This window comes from Parus major, chromosome 14 (assembly GCF_001522545.3).
Source record: "Parus major isolate Abel chromosome 14, Parus_major1.1, whole genome shotgun sequence".
NCBI classification, from domain to species: domain Eukaryota; kingdom Metazoa; phylum Chordata; class Aves; order Passeriformes; family Paridae; genus Parus; species Parus major.
In genome coordinates this window covers 3,166,072-3,181,204 of record NC_031783.1, presented here as the reverse complement: position 1 = coordinate 3,181,204, position 15,133 = coordinate 3,166,072, and the positions used below count along the sequence as shown (strand labels likewise).

Sequence of the window (15,133 nt, the reverse complement as noted above, 5' to 3'; positions counted from 1 at the left end):
GAGGAAAGGAGGAAAGGAGGAAAGGAGGAAAGGAAAGGAGGAAAGGAGGAAAGCCTTTGCTTTGTGTTGGTTGTTTCATCTCCATGAACACTGTGAAGGAATCTCCCTCAACCCTGCTCCTAATCCATAAACTGAATGAACCCACAAAAGAAACCCCAAACTCATTTGCCTCAAAATGAATTTGAGAACAAGGGTCAAAGTTGAACAAACACTTTTATCTGAGTGAGATATTCTGTCTTGAACACCATTTTCCACACACACTAAAATCCTGTGCCAGATAGAACACACAAGGCTGCCCTTGGTGACGTTCCCCAAGACATCCTTACAACACCCACAGAACTAAAAGCATACCTGACCTGACAGCTGGGACAAGATAAGAAAACAAGTCATGGTGAGGGAGGGAAACCTTCAGGGAACTGCAAAAGCAGTTTAGTTCTTCCTTCTCAGTCTCACAGAGTTCAAGTCCACACTTATCAGAGCCATCTGCTGCATCTGTCCAGGACAAAGGTGGAACTGAGGGGCTGGCACAGACACCTGCTCTTAAAAAAATCACTTTCCCAGAAGATGCAGTTGCCTCAATCCAGATCTGCTCTATTTTCTCACTGAATATGGTTTTAGGTTTATTTATTAATTAATTATGGGTTTATGGTTTTAGGATTTTAAACAATGTTAATACAGTTCTGTATTGGTCTGTTTGAGAGGTGGGTTTGGTACCTGGCTCAAGCCACCATTCTTATCCTGATTCATACCTCAGCAATTCCTAATTCAGACCATGAAGTGATGATTTCCTCCCCCAGAAAACAGAAATCCTGCTCCAACCACAGATATCCCAATCAAGTTAAAATAGTCTGAGAATACCTCTGGGCATTTCCTTGCAGGCTCCAATAAACTTTGTTCCTTCTGCAGCACAAGTGGTTCCCAATTTGACACTGGCATGATGAGAGACAGGTCAGGGATGGAAACATTTTTAAGACCATTCCACTTCATCTGTGTGGCTCCTCAATTTCATCTTTCCCCCGGTGTGTGTAATTTCGCAGAGATCTTTGCATAACACTTGGGTGGTTTAAGTGTTCATCAGCTCCTGCTGGTCCCTTTCCACCCAAGAGCAGAGCACCAGCTCTGCCTCTGCATCATTTCCACAGGAAATAATTGCAAATCCAAGCAGAGATTGTGCCTCCAGGTGAGGGACTAGCATCAGGAACAGATCACTCCTCAAAAAGCCATTTTCATGCAAATGCACCATACAATAAAGGACAGAAAACAAAATTAAACACAAGAAAACAAACATCATAATTTGTTTAATGAAATGTTTCTGTCAGTTCTGCAGAAAGTATCAGGGGGGTCAAAGTTTTGAGCATATGTAAAAATCAGATTCTGGCTCAGGTCTTGGGAGATCTGGGAGGATCCCACTGTCACTTCCAGAGTTTTTGTCCCCTCGGTTTAAGTGAAAACAGAATTTGTGTACTAGGTGTTATATAGGAATCAACCAGCTCCCTTAAGCAAAACTAAAGGAAATTAGATGCTGTGCTTGCAAATCAAACTCTGCTGCAGTCACACTGAAAAATTAATTTTGAAGGTGGGGGAGTCTGCCTGGCCTTTGCAGGACTTCCTGGCACTGAATGAAAAAAAATTTACATTGACTATGTAAAGTCACCTTAAAGCTGTAGCTTATCAGCCCTTCAGAAGAAATTTGGCTTTTATTGTCAGCAATACTAAACACATTTCCTAAATTTACATGAACCTTTCATCAGAGAAACCCATGATACTTGTAAAAATCAGTTTTAGTTGAACCTAATGGAGATGTCTATGTTCAACTTCTATTGTTGCTGCTTAAAAATGGCTAATCCTAGAACGTGAGAATTTGAACTACTTGCTTTATGTGATGCAACTAATTCTTGGGAAATTGTGCTAAGAAAGTGCTCTTGGAGTCAGGGGATCCTTGACTGAACTAATATAAGTACAACTAAAAGCAAAGAGATTGTAACTTCTTTCCAGGTCAAAGATACAGGAGGAAAATCACCGTGCAAAGGGAGAAAACAAAAGATGAGTCAGGTCCACACATTCTTCTTGGTGTTTTCCTGAAGAATGGATCCTGGGACAGGACACACTGAAGCACTGGCTTCTGCCATCCATCTGCAGAGCAGCAACTGGCAAACATCTCAGGTAAACACTGCCTCAGGACCAAATTATCTGAACATTGGCAAGGACCAAGCAAAGCTGACTGAATAAAGCCTGACATCCAGTGAGACACAGGTCCCCTCCTCTGCTGCTGTGACTTCAGTGACTGATTTCCTTGGTTTCAAGGGAGCATCAAGAACACTGAAGCACCTTGGGAGCTTCACAATTCCTTGAATTAGTTCCCTCACTTCTTGACACCTCTGAGAAAAGCAGATTCTTCCCCCAGTTGATTCTCTTACATTTTGTCTGTATTCCCCCACCAGCCAACATCATCTACTGAGAGGCTTTACTTCATTAAAATACAATTACTTTGTGAGGTGAAAGCAGTGACATTTCATCAACCTGCCTCCAAATCCCCTTTAAGGTCTCTATAAATAATAAACTGCCTTCATAAGGAAGGCTGTTCAGATGATTTTATATCATTTTTTACAGATGAGACTTGAAGCTTTTGATACTTGAAGCTGTTGATCACTTCTCTGGCACTTGAAGCACTTCACACCAGATGCCTTTTGAATTACTTAGCTACCAGGCACTCTATGGAAAGTGGGTGATTGTGGGTTTTGAGTGCTGTTTTTGTGGGGAGAATGATCTGGATACTGCCTCGGGCCAATTTCAATACTGGGACAGCAGAGAGAGCTGGTGTCACCTCCCTGGTTTAACATTGCCAGTAAGGGACACACAAATGTCCATTTCTTTGAAATTGTTCCTGATGCTATTGCTGAGTAAATAAACAGCCCCAGAGCTGGGGTCAGTGATCTCTGGCAGCTGGAGCCATGCTCCACACCCCCAGAGTGCCCATCCATCCTCCTGCTCCCAGGGAAATCAATTTTAAAAGTTCAAACTAAAGAGGAGCAGAAAGAAAAGATCCGTGAATTTTCAAAGTCCTAGCAATCTCTTGAGATGAAAAAGAACAGCTTTTACACCTTGAAAGGCATCATTTTCTTCAGATAACAGCTCTTCAGCTCTAGGAGTGGGGCCAGGGATTGAGAAAGTCGAAAGCTTTTGTTTATAGGCGCATTTCATTTCCAGAATTCCTTAGGTCAGCACACCAGAATTAGGCATTAATCAAGGACGGCATTTTGGACTTTGAGCTCAGGAGAAGAAAAACATTCCTGGCAATTACTAAAACTGATGCACGACTAAAGCAGCACCAAGGATGTGCACACATCTGCACAATCACATAAAACATATGTGACCAATTCTGTCCTGCAGCCTCTCTCTGCTGGCAGCGCTCAGATCTCAGGACTGATTTGATAATCTCTAACAGCTTCCTCAGAAGCTCCAGATGAAGGGCTGAGGCATAGCACATCAAAGAGCCCCTTTCCTTTAGCAAACAGATTTAAGAGCAGAAAGCTTAGCAATTATGCAGCTGGAATTAAAAAAAAAAAATCTGCTTTAGCAATTTAAGTAATTGTTCATTTTACAAAAAACAAGGTTTAAGAAAGTAAGCCTTTAAAGATAATGGGGTGCTATCATTTGTGTATGTGGAGTTCTAATGAAGACTGCCATGAGAGAACTGAGCAATTGGCAAGAAATATCAGGAATTACTGATTTTTATTATTTTTAATGGTATTTTAAGCAAAGATATTCCTCTGTGGGATTGTTTCTTTCCCAGTGGAAAATAAACAAACAAGAAAAAAAAAACCACAAAATGTGTCTCTGCCCTCTCAGCACCACCAGGCACTGACTTTGCTGAGCTTGTGCAGAAGGTGTTCCTAAAATCCAAACCCAAGCCCAAATCCTCTCCCCAGTTCTCTCTCCCGGGTTCTTCCTGCAGTGAAGGATTGGCCCCAGATTTATTTCAGCCACACAGCTGAGCTTTTTCTGGGGTTTCTTTCCTCATTTTGCTTTGCTTAAAAGCTTCCCTGCTGACAATCCACACCATCCCCCAAAGGAACAGCCTCAGCAGCTTCCAGGTTGGAGGACACCAAGTCCCAAGACACCACATGGTGTGAGGAACAATTATCCAAACTGACCTGACTGGGAAAATTGAGGCTCTTGGAAAGTTATCACTGGGGCAAATTTCATTGATCAACGAGGTATTAATTTTGTTGGTTTTTTTTTTTTTTTGCTCAGTTACATAATGATTTTTTTTTTCTAAATCACAATTGAGGAACCACTCAGGATTGCTGACATACAGCTCCAGATTGGTTTGTGTGCACAGCTACACAGGACACTTTAAAATGAATTAAAACTGAGCAGATAGAGGGGGAAAAACAATAGGATCAGGAGCAGAGTCATTCCAATTAAGATGCCTCTGCAATTAATGTCCCACAAGGATCTGTTCTTCCATGAATATTATTCAGTGGGTTTTTTTTTCCCAGTGAATTGGAAAGTGAGTATGTGTAAATCAAGGTATTGGTAATTTTCAGACAATTTTAATCAAATTGCAGTCATAAATTCTGGGCTTGCCTGGCAAAAATGCATTTCCACGTGGACAAACACAGAAGGTTTTGTGGCACTGGCAGTTGTTGGTAAATGAATGTGGAGCCCAGGCCAGAGCAGTACCTGAACCATTGATATATGAACAGGGGACATCCAGCAGAATCAGCTTTCTGCAAAAACGTTGAACTTGCAGAGAGCCAGCGAGGGCATGGATGAATTATTTCAGATGGGGAGCACAGACCTGCAGGATGGAACACAAAGCACAGGGATCCAGATGCTTGGCTCATCCAGGAGGAGGAGATGAGTTTATTCCCATCATGGGAGTCAATAGCATCTGGTGCAAAACAACCCACTCAGGCTGGGACGAGCAGTTGGGCAAATTCCAACTCCAGGCAAGGATTTATATTTTTATTCTAAGAATAGTTATCTACAGCAAGAAATTTACCTGGACACTTGAGGAATTTTCCATGACCTGAAGCCTTTAATCAACAGTGGCTGTTTTTTGTAAAAAAAATTCCATGTTGTAAGCTCAATCAGAATTTAGGGAGATAGAATTAACTTTTACCAGAGACCAGGCTCTAGCAGTCAATTCCAGCCTTGAAATCTAAGAAGCATCTCCAGATGAATGGCCAAGAACAGCAACCTTTATGTAACATGTGTAACACAACACTGGCTAATTAGAAGAAAATATTGTCACATCAACAAAAACTATTGTTTTTGTGCCTGCAAGAGCTGGAAACCAGCCTATATAGTGAGAGAAAGAAGTTTTGTTCTGCTGGTTTTCCAAGAATCAGTCTTTTATTTGGAGCTAATGCAACAGCTTTCTGTAATGTCATTATTTATTTTAAATTAAGTAAAAAGTGATTAATTGCTCAATCAGCATTCTTTCCATTTTATAGGGACTCTTGTAATTCACAGACAGTTTCTAAACATAACAGTCAATGATTCTGCCCTCTGGAGACAGTGAAAAAATTAAGGTTTTTTAGTTGAAATAAATATTTTAGTGAATGAAAAAACAACCTCTCAGCATCTCAGAACAGATGTTACTTCCCCAGTGCATTATTGATAAGAATGCTTCATTTCCATTTAGTTGTGGCCCAACTCAAGGAACTAAGTCTCAGTGTGGTGACTTCATAATTTTACATCCTAAATCCATTTATATTTTTGTGATTAGCCTTCATTTTGTGGAAAATAACATTCCCTGAAGATGATACATGTTGAATGCCCAGTGCAACTCAGCTAAAAAAGGAATTTACCAAACTGTTCCTAGACAGTAAAAAGAATGGAAACTTTGTGCAAATCTGTTAGTTTTTCACCGTCTCATTACACTTAAGGGTAACCAATATAATCAAATAATTACAAGAGCTGGGGAAATAGAAAACCCTTTCAGTGCATCCATTAATGGCTGGTCCTGTGCTGCCCTTGCTCAGCTCCTCAAGGGAAACACAGATTTAATGGGATAACAGAGAACCCTTCTGAGTCCATGCCAGTGGTTCTGCGGTCCTTGCTCAGTTCTTGAAGGCCATTATGATCCTGCACAATCCTTGCTATAAAACCTTGGACAAGCACACCTCCACCTTTCCACTTGTGTGTCCAGGGACCAGCTCAGTAAAGAAAAATCTTTCTATGAACTGAGGGACCAGAGTTGTGTCCTTTCCCAGGGATCCTAAAGCCATATCCCTGTGCAGAAGGGCTGACATCCAATGTATGGGAAACATGCAGGGATGAAAACAGCAGGTGAAGGGAGAATAGACTGTGCAAGAATTATTGTGCTCAGGAAATCTCCTTCCCTTGAAACGAGTTTTGCTTCTCAGACCTGGATGGAAGTATCCTTACCAAGGACTGCAGACACTTCTCATTGATTTGTGAATCTTAGATGGAGCTTTATTAATTAACTATCAGCACAACTAATTGAGAGTTACTTCATTATCTAGCACTTAGAGTCAATGTTAGACACCAGGTTAAGTCACTTAACTGTTGCATTTTCCCTCACCAAGCTATTGGAAGTTTTCTGGCAGCGACCACAAGTGTTGAACCAGTTGTGCCCATTTCAAAGGAACCTTAAGGTGCCAGAAGGAGAGTTCAGAACACGACAGAGCCATCAAAAGCAAATGTTCTGTATTCTGAATTTCAAGGGTAAGATCCTTTCTAGTGTAGACAAGAGTGCCTGCAACTCCTTGGGCTGTTTAAGAGGCACAATGCAAAGCATTAAACATCAGAGCACATTAAGTGAGTTCCTGAGGGGGAAATTACATGGGTGGCAGTGCAGCAGATCCTGCAGCCTAATTTAATGGAACAAAATAGACAACTCTTTAGTGATAACACATCCCAAATGAGTCTGAACATTGAGTGCTCCACAGGAAAGGGACAGCCAGTGAAGCACCAGCCTAATTCCATTTTCAGTTTTTGCACAGCTTCTGGGGCTTATTCCTCATTGCTGTAGACTGGACTAATGACTAAAACTGCAAATATTAATAAAAAAAAAAAAAAAGGAAAAATAAAGTAAATAATTTTATTACTCTTTAAATCACAGAGACTTGAAATAAAAATATTTTTCGTGGCTGCCATTGGCATACAGGAGGAGAAAGCGTAGCAAATAAGAGGAACATATAAATATCTTAATTTTATATCTCTTCTAATTCAACATAGATCGCAAATGTCTTCCTTTGCATTCTGGGAGATTTTAATGTATTTGTAATTTCAATCAAAAGTAATATTCCAGTCACTGTACAAAAAATGTAATATTAGGCAATTGATTAGTTAAATTTGGATAGAAATGCTCCACAAATGTTCCTTATCAGTAAAATTGAACTTCCAAGAAATGCTCCACAAATATTCCTTATCAGTAAAATTGAACTTCCAAGGAGTAAACACAACTGGCCACTGTTGCTCTTGGTTGAAACTGCTTGTTGAAAACAGGCAGTTATTTGCTGAATTAAATTAAATTTCCATCATGACAAAATAATAGGATAATGCACACAAAGCCTTTCTCTTCACACACTTATCCCCTGCCATCTAGTGCAGCTCCAGGAAAAATGGCAAAGCAAGGTCACTCATGGGGGTCTCTTTCTGCTGCCTTTCCTTGTCTCAGGCAATTCTTTGCTGCAATTATTCCTGCTCAAGCTCCAGTGCCATTGTTTGCTGACAGTTTGCTGACACCAGTCAGAGGTTAACAGGAGGATGAATCAGTTTTAGGGAGAGCATTTTCCTTCAGCTTGTTCTTGTTCTTGGAATCAAGTCCAAACCGATTTTTGATTTATCCACACCTTTCTACCCAAGCTCCTTTACCCTGATTTAGCAAATATTCCTGTGGAAGTAACTCCAGCACCTTGCATCAGTACCACCAACTGACTTCTAAAGAATTATCATCTCCTTTCTGCACACTTCCAAAGGCAAATCATTATGTCTCTGTCCTGGATCACAGAATTTGATTGTGTTCTGAACCAAAACAAAAACAGTAATTCCAGCATCCATCACAGTCTGCCTAACAAGTCAATAGATTAAATCCTAAAGTTATCCTCTGATGAGATAATCAGACCCAAAAAAGGAGAGAGAGGAAAGGCAGATGCAGTCTGCAATGTTCCAAATGTCCTGCTCCTCAGAACACTTTAAATCTATGGTGCTCTCCTAAAACACATCCAATAATGTCTGAGGACAAAAGGAACTCAATAGATTGAAACACTTTTATAAAGAGGAGAGAAAAAGAACTAAACCACAGCCTTGACAGCAGAATGGTTCAATCTGCTTACAACCCTGAGAGTCAAAAATCAGCACCTTCAATTGGACTCTCAGTCCAGACAAACCCACCATTCCACTTTGCCCCTTCTCAAACACATCTCCTCTTTAAAGTAATATTTATAAATGCAGTCACGATCACAAAGCCACACACACACAAATCAGGTTTTGTAATAAACCAACTGTAAGGAACAAATAAATGTCCTAAGCCAGAAAATCCACATGAGAAACTGCACTAACACAGTGTAGCCTCGTGTGGCAATGCACAGAAAGGTCAAATTGCAGGCTTCAGATCCAATTCTTACCCTCAATTCTTACCCTCAATTCTTCTTTATGAATGTATTTCATGAAAAAGGCTGGAGTTACTGAGTCAAAAATTACTTTAACCCAAGCTAAACATGAGAGATAATAAATGTGTGTTTCAATCATTGAGATTAACACCATTCTCACTTTCAGTGCCTCCTAATGTCTGTTATTTACCCCAAGCCCTCCAGGACAGCAGCTCACACCTCTGAGCACCCTGAAGTCACTGCAGTGAATCCAGGTTCAGCTCCTACATCCACTCCTGCTCTTGACAGAGTTTTAATTTGATACCATGAACCCACACCCACCCTTCAAACGAGGGAATTTTATCTTGAGCTGAAGAAATCTCAATTTCTAGAAAACCCTTCCTCTCCTCCTTTTAAATGATCAGCTTTTCAATATGTGTTTCTCAGCTTTCCAAGGTGTGCTCTTCTACACTTCAGGAATACTGAAATAAATTCCTCAATAATGACAAGGTTCAATTTGTTCTCTATGCAAGGCCAAGGGCATTCTATAGCACATCACATCCCCCCATCTAAACTGGATTTACAATTCCATCAACATCTGCAATTTACAAGGCTGGATTTGTCACATGATACAAGTTTGGTGTAGTCAATTCTTCAGAGCTGATCAGCAAAACCACTTTTCCCCTCATACAAAAGTACTAAGCACTTTTTAAGATACTTTTCTCACATTTTCTTTTACAACATGGCATTCCCAAAACTGAATAAAGATGTTATTTCTGACTTTAGCAGCAAAAAGTTGCATTTTTTTTCTTTGTGGTACTTCTACCCTTTCCTCCTTTCCAAGTATTCACAAAGGCAATTAAAAATAAATTAAAACAGTACATTAATTCACAAATGCATGAAAGTCATTCTGAAAGTTGTTTAAAAGGTAAAAGTTCAAAGTTGTTTGAAAGGTAAAAGTTCAAGCTCTCTCCTGGCACAGGTGGCATTAGAGATAAAAACAAAGCTGGATGCTCTGGGAACACTACAGAAGTCAAACCAAACCCAGGAAATTTAGTCTTGTTCTCTAAACTTGGCACAAATATTTATAGGGGGGGGAAGTTTGGTTCATAACAAAGGAGGTCTTGTGGATACAGAAATATCTGCACCAAAATCCAAAGAACCTTCACCAGGCATGTGGACAAGGAGTTGGTTAAGGAGAGATAAAAAGAGACCATTCTTGGCACAGAAGGATGCATGGATTACAAGGAGCCACACTCCTGATCACCTCTCATGGGTCACTGTGAGTCCATCTCATTCCTGTCAGCCCAGAGAGGAGTCAGCACTCCCATGTTTCATTCTTCATTTGATTTCTGTTTCAGGAAACACGACTTTACCCTCATTTAACAGTTTCCAGCACGTGGTCACGGACAGGGTGACAATGACCACAGTGGCACCAAGGAGCTGACAGCTGTGGCCATGCTCCAGACACACAACTGAGAATGGGATTCTCTGGTTAAAGACCTTTACCCAAACTCTTGATGAAAGCAGTGGCTCACCAGCCAGTTCCCCACCATCTGCACCCAGTGAAGGCTTTCTCAGCTGAACCTCACTCAAAGGCTGCAGCCCCTTCCTTTGAAGCAAAGTTTCATTCAGCCTGATGCTCTGCCAGGAAGGAACATTGCAGAGGGAACAATTCCAGGGCTGTGCAGTGTGTGATCCACACCTGCCACCAGCAGCTCCCCCGCCAGAATGAAGGCAATAAAAAGAGAAGGCAAGGAGGGAATTACTTGAATAGATACCTAAATGAACAATTCCAGTTTCACCCTGGCTTTCTGCACAAACCAGTCACCAGCACGAAGGGAAGGAGTCACTCCAGGTGCTGCTGGCCAACGCAGCCCCTCTTTGCCAAGGCAGGGAGGAGAGCTCTGTCCAGGGGCACAAAGATCCTCCTGCAGCCACCCTGTGCCCAGCTGGGAGCTGGGGGTGCCAGGGAAATGCCCACACCCCTTCAGCAGCCTCGTGTCTGCATTCTCCACAACACAACACTCCATAATAAGTGGAATAATGAGCTGGAGCAGCTGACCAAAGCAGATTTCTTCCTTCTAAACCCAAGGATGATGTTGGATGTAGAAAATAGCAGTGGAATAATCAGAGAAATAGCACACACACCGTGCTGATTTTTTATTGCTAATCAAAAAATGAGTCAAAGCCTATAATTTTTTTTAAATGTCCTTCTTTAAAGTGGAAGACATAATGGACTGTTAGGAAATGTTCCTCCAATGCATGCATTGATTACCCATACCGCTATGCCTATAAAATAAAGGTTCTTCTAAGCACAGAAATGAAGTCATTCCAGTGTTTCCTAAGGGCACACAGTCCATCTTTTCCAGCAGCTTGCTCTCTACAAGGTGACAGACACTTACAGTCATTGTTGGACAAGCTTTTATTGCTTTGAGAAAATATTTTATGTTACCAGAATTTCAAATGTCACATAATTAATTTCTAATAACGCATCCAAACCAGACAGACAGATTTAAATGAGAAGGGGAAAAATATTACTGGAACTTTATACAAAATGTGGTGCAACATCCCAAGCCAGAATCCACTCAAGTGAGGGGAAAGAAGAGCCTCATTGAGTTTTGAATCAAACTCAGTTTAATTTAAGAATTACTATTAGAACAATTATTTTATTATAAAAACTATTTAAAAATTGATTTTGGGAGAGACAAGCAGTGAAACAATTGTTCATTAACAGATTGTTTTGTTAATATTTTTAATAATCCCCTGATGAATAGCCAGAATGTAAAGTTGAAGCAGCTATTCCAGGTCCTTGAAAGGACAAAAAAAAAGGACAGGTATTCACCAGCACAGAACTTTGCTGCAATAGCAGAACATAAATAAGGGGCTAAACCAGGCCTCACAGCTGGGGCAGAGCCCAGTGATTCAGGTATGCATATTCTCATATATTCTGCACTGATCCCTTAAAAGGCAAAGTAAATTTACTCAATTAAGGCTTATTTCTCAGTAACTTCCTAATTAGGTATTACGGTAACATGTACCACTTTCACCCCAAGCCATAGAGGTGCTCACTTCTCGATATTTATCACAAAGTAGAAAGGTTTAAAGCTTTTACTCTCAGGTGAAAAAGGAAAAAAACAAAAAGAAAAAAAGCCCAGACAAAATCAAGGGTGGTGATTTGACCAATTAACTTGCCTGTATTTTGCATTTCTTTTGGGGAAAAGAATGAGTGTCTACCAGAAGTGGTATAAAAACAAGAGTGGTACTTCACTGTCTGAGAGTTAGAAAGAACTGAGCTTCACAAAGCACTGGAAACCCAAAACACAGAGCCAAGTGCAACACTCTGCAGTTACATGGCTTGATAAAAGAGATTTCTGCTTGGATAAACAGACCAATACTCAGTTGCACACAGTTTAAATTCCTTTGTAGCTCAGGAAAACTGTTGCATTTAGAGATGACCTTCCACCAAGAACGAACTGAATAAACTAACTTTCAAATGATTTAAAAACGTAAATCCTACCGGAACACTGAGCATCTACTTAGTTCCTCATTTAAAGAAGGATGTCTAAATTCAGGATATCAGTCCCAGGAGAGAAAAAAACCCACATTTCAGAAAACTTCTGGATAAAATCAGTGCACTGGAATCTCCAGGAGCCCTTAAGTGAGCTTTAAAGCCACACTCTCCCTCTATGACAACTCACACAGGAAACATCCTACACCCCAGACATTGTTCCCACCAGCCTTCCCCTGCATTTCTGACCAAGGGAATCATCCAGGATGTGTCCAGGAAAAGCACCTGGCCCTAATTGCACCAGGAGGGGCAAAGCTTTAGCTGCCTGGGGACCCAAATGTTCGCCCCTCTCCCCCTCTGCCGTGCCTCAGGAGCTGCTGACAGCCAGGCAGCAAAGTTACCCTCCTGGAAAGATCTGGGAACACTGATATTTATTTATATAGGCAACTGCTCAGCAGCTCTTTTTTGGCAAAATCTCACCAGATGAGATCTCTAACTCCAATTCTCCTCCTCTCCTGGAGGCTCTACCCCCATCCCCAGCTGTAAAATAGTGCTACCCAACATAAATGCAGTTGTAAGTCTGAGTGGACAGACTGATCCACAACCCAAACTGTCCAGTTCAATGCACCAATCCTTACCCAATTTCTAAATGGGTATGGGGGAGCTGAAAGCGAGCTCAGCAGTTAATATTCCTTCTCCCCAAGAAAAAAGAGATCATTCCTCTGGCACACACATCTTTCAGGCAGCTGACAGTGAGAGCCAGATCAAAACACACACTCCTGCACTAAAAAGCGTGCAGGCAAATCGGGAATTAAAGAGGAGCAGGCTCATGGTGAGATGGGACACTGGACTGCATTCCTCCCGCTCTTCTTGATGTCCAATTACCAACTTCAGGATGACAAATAATTTCAAAGGTAACCTCCCGGCCCTTCCCCCTTTCCCTGAGCCACTGAAGATCCTCACTTACACTTTTGCCTTCACCACCTCCTCCGGGCACGGGCTCTTCTCTGCCTGAACAAGGCATTATTGCATCTTCTGCTGCTGCTTCTCTGTCCTTTCCACCGGTTCCTCCTTCATTCCCCAGCTTCAACCTCTTTCCCTCAGGCTGGGAATCATCCACATCCTCCCTCCTTATCTTGCCATCTCTGCCTCGCTGCTTCCCCGGCTCTTCTGGGCTGCCGCAGGAATTTGACATTTTCAAAGTGTTGCGGACTTTTTTTTTTTTTTTCCCCTGAAAAAAAAAAAAAAAAAAAAAAAAAAAAAAGAAAGGGAAAAAAAAAAAAAAAGAGGCTGCTGAAGCTGCCGTTGTGAAAGGGGATTTGCCTTCCGAGAGCTGCGATGTGCTGTCGCTCCTGTTAAAAATTTGGGTGCTGTGCAGGCTCCGGGAGCTGTTTCTCTGCCGCCCTCTCCTGCCGGCTGCGAGCGCACGGAGCTCCAGCCCCGCTCCTCGGGAAAAGTAATAACCTTTCCTCTATCGATTATATGCACGCTGCTGCTGCTGCTTCCAGCGCCAAAACCCTTGGATTTCTCTTCTCCCTGATCCACGGAAATTGGCTTTCCTTAAAGTACAAAATATTAGCTGCGCCGTCGTTAAATCCAAATTTACCTCTGTCCCCAGGGATGCTGTGGGCTTTGGTTATAAACTGGTAGTGATGCCAAGAGTAATTACCCATTAAAATGCAAAGGTGGCCTTAACTCCAAACAGCTTATTTCAAAATAATTTCACTACAGGTTTAAGGTTTGGGGTTTTTTTAATAAGGATATCCTTGCTCTGTTAAATTAACTTTGCATCTTCTAAATCCACATTCCACTGTGACACAAATTTCACATGACATTCTGGTCCTAGAGCTGTAGGGATGAGATTAAAATGAGATTAGGGCAAACCAACAGGCAGTTTGGAGGTCTTTTTGCTCTCTTATACAAATTTTTAAAAACACCACCACACATAACCAAAAGGTTTGGTGCAATAGTCGAATCCTGAAAAAAAAAAATTAACCAAGTAAGGTTTGGTGCAATAGTCGAATCCTGAAAAAAAAAAATTAACCAAGTGCTTTGACATATAGACTGCAATGTGCTGCTCATTCTTCCAACAGAGAAGGCAAGATGAAGAATGGGCTTTTTTAAAAAAAAGAAATAGCAATTGGAGTCCTGTTTTCTCCTGCTTAAGTGCTTGTAGATTTAAACAAAGCTCTTTATATCTTGCAGTAGAGAGTGTATCTCTAAGAAGCTCACTGCACATATCCAGATATGTTCCAGTCAGGAGCTCAGGGGCAGAACTGCACGAGGGGTGCCAGGTATGGACGAATCCATTGAGTCAAAGTCCATTTTCTGCTGTGTTAACAAGGTCTGTGTGGCCAGAATTCTGTGTCCCAGCACTGATTTCACTGACATTATGAAGGGGGGGCTTAGTTGGAGCAAGTAATGTTGTGTCAATTATTCAAGAAGGAACAAAGGGGAGGAATCATTCATTTGAGACACTCCAGATCCACAGGAGGGTGAGGGAGGAGTTCTGAGAGAGCCAAGATTTCTGCACATCCAGAACTGGAGACATGAAACATCCACTGCTAACACTGGTCCCAGCAAAGGGGTGGGCACTGGCTGTAAACACTTTCAGACTCGGATGAACACAAACCAGGTGGGCTCAGCAGAGGAAAAACAAAGCTGAGGGGTTTTTTCATATGGTGCTGGATCAAACCTCACCTGCCTTGTAACCCACACCGGTCAAGTTCCACAGCTTGGCCCTCAGTTTGGAGCCATGTCCACTTGTGATGAGCCTGCAGAAGAAATGCTGATGACTGCTCCTCTCCAATAAACAAGAATTGTCAGCCAGAGCCCAGCCAGGCAGGTACTGCAGGAAGGCTTTCACCCCAGATGAGCACAGATTAACACAGGACATGCCTCACTTCTTAAAGCCATGAGTTCCCACACCCATACAAGCTCAGGAGGAAAGAAAACCATTAACAAACCATTAATAAACACCTCTCAATATCCTCATCACCAGCAGTAGAGACCAACAACAGGGTTTCTACCCTGGACTGAAGAAGCAGATTTTCTT

The 15,133-nt window shown here is 41.7% G+C and overlaps 1 protein-coding gene across 1 annotated transcript in view; it reads right to left on the bottom strand.

The window, feature by feature from the left end:
• The window catches only part of RBFOX1 (RNA binding fox-1 homolog 1), a 1,108,850-nt gene extending 1,095,567 nt beyond the window's left edge, over window positions 1–13,283 (bottom strand). Inside the window, exon 1 of the mRNA XM_033517815.1 lies at window positions 13,046–13,283. Within this exon, the coding sequence (XP_033373706.1) occupies window positions 13,046–13,273 (228 nt within the window). The 5' untranslated portion in view covers window positions 13,274–13,283. The remainder of the gene's footprint in view (window positions 1–13,045) is intronic.
• Window positions 13,284–15,133: the final 1,850 nt, after the last annotated feature.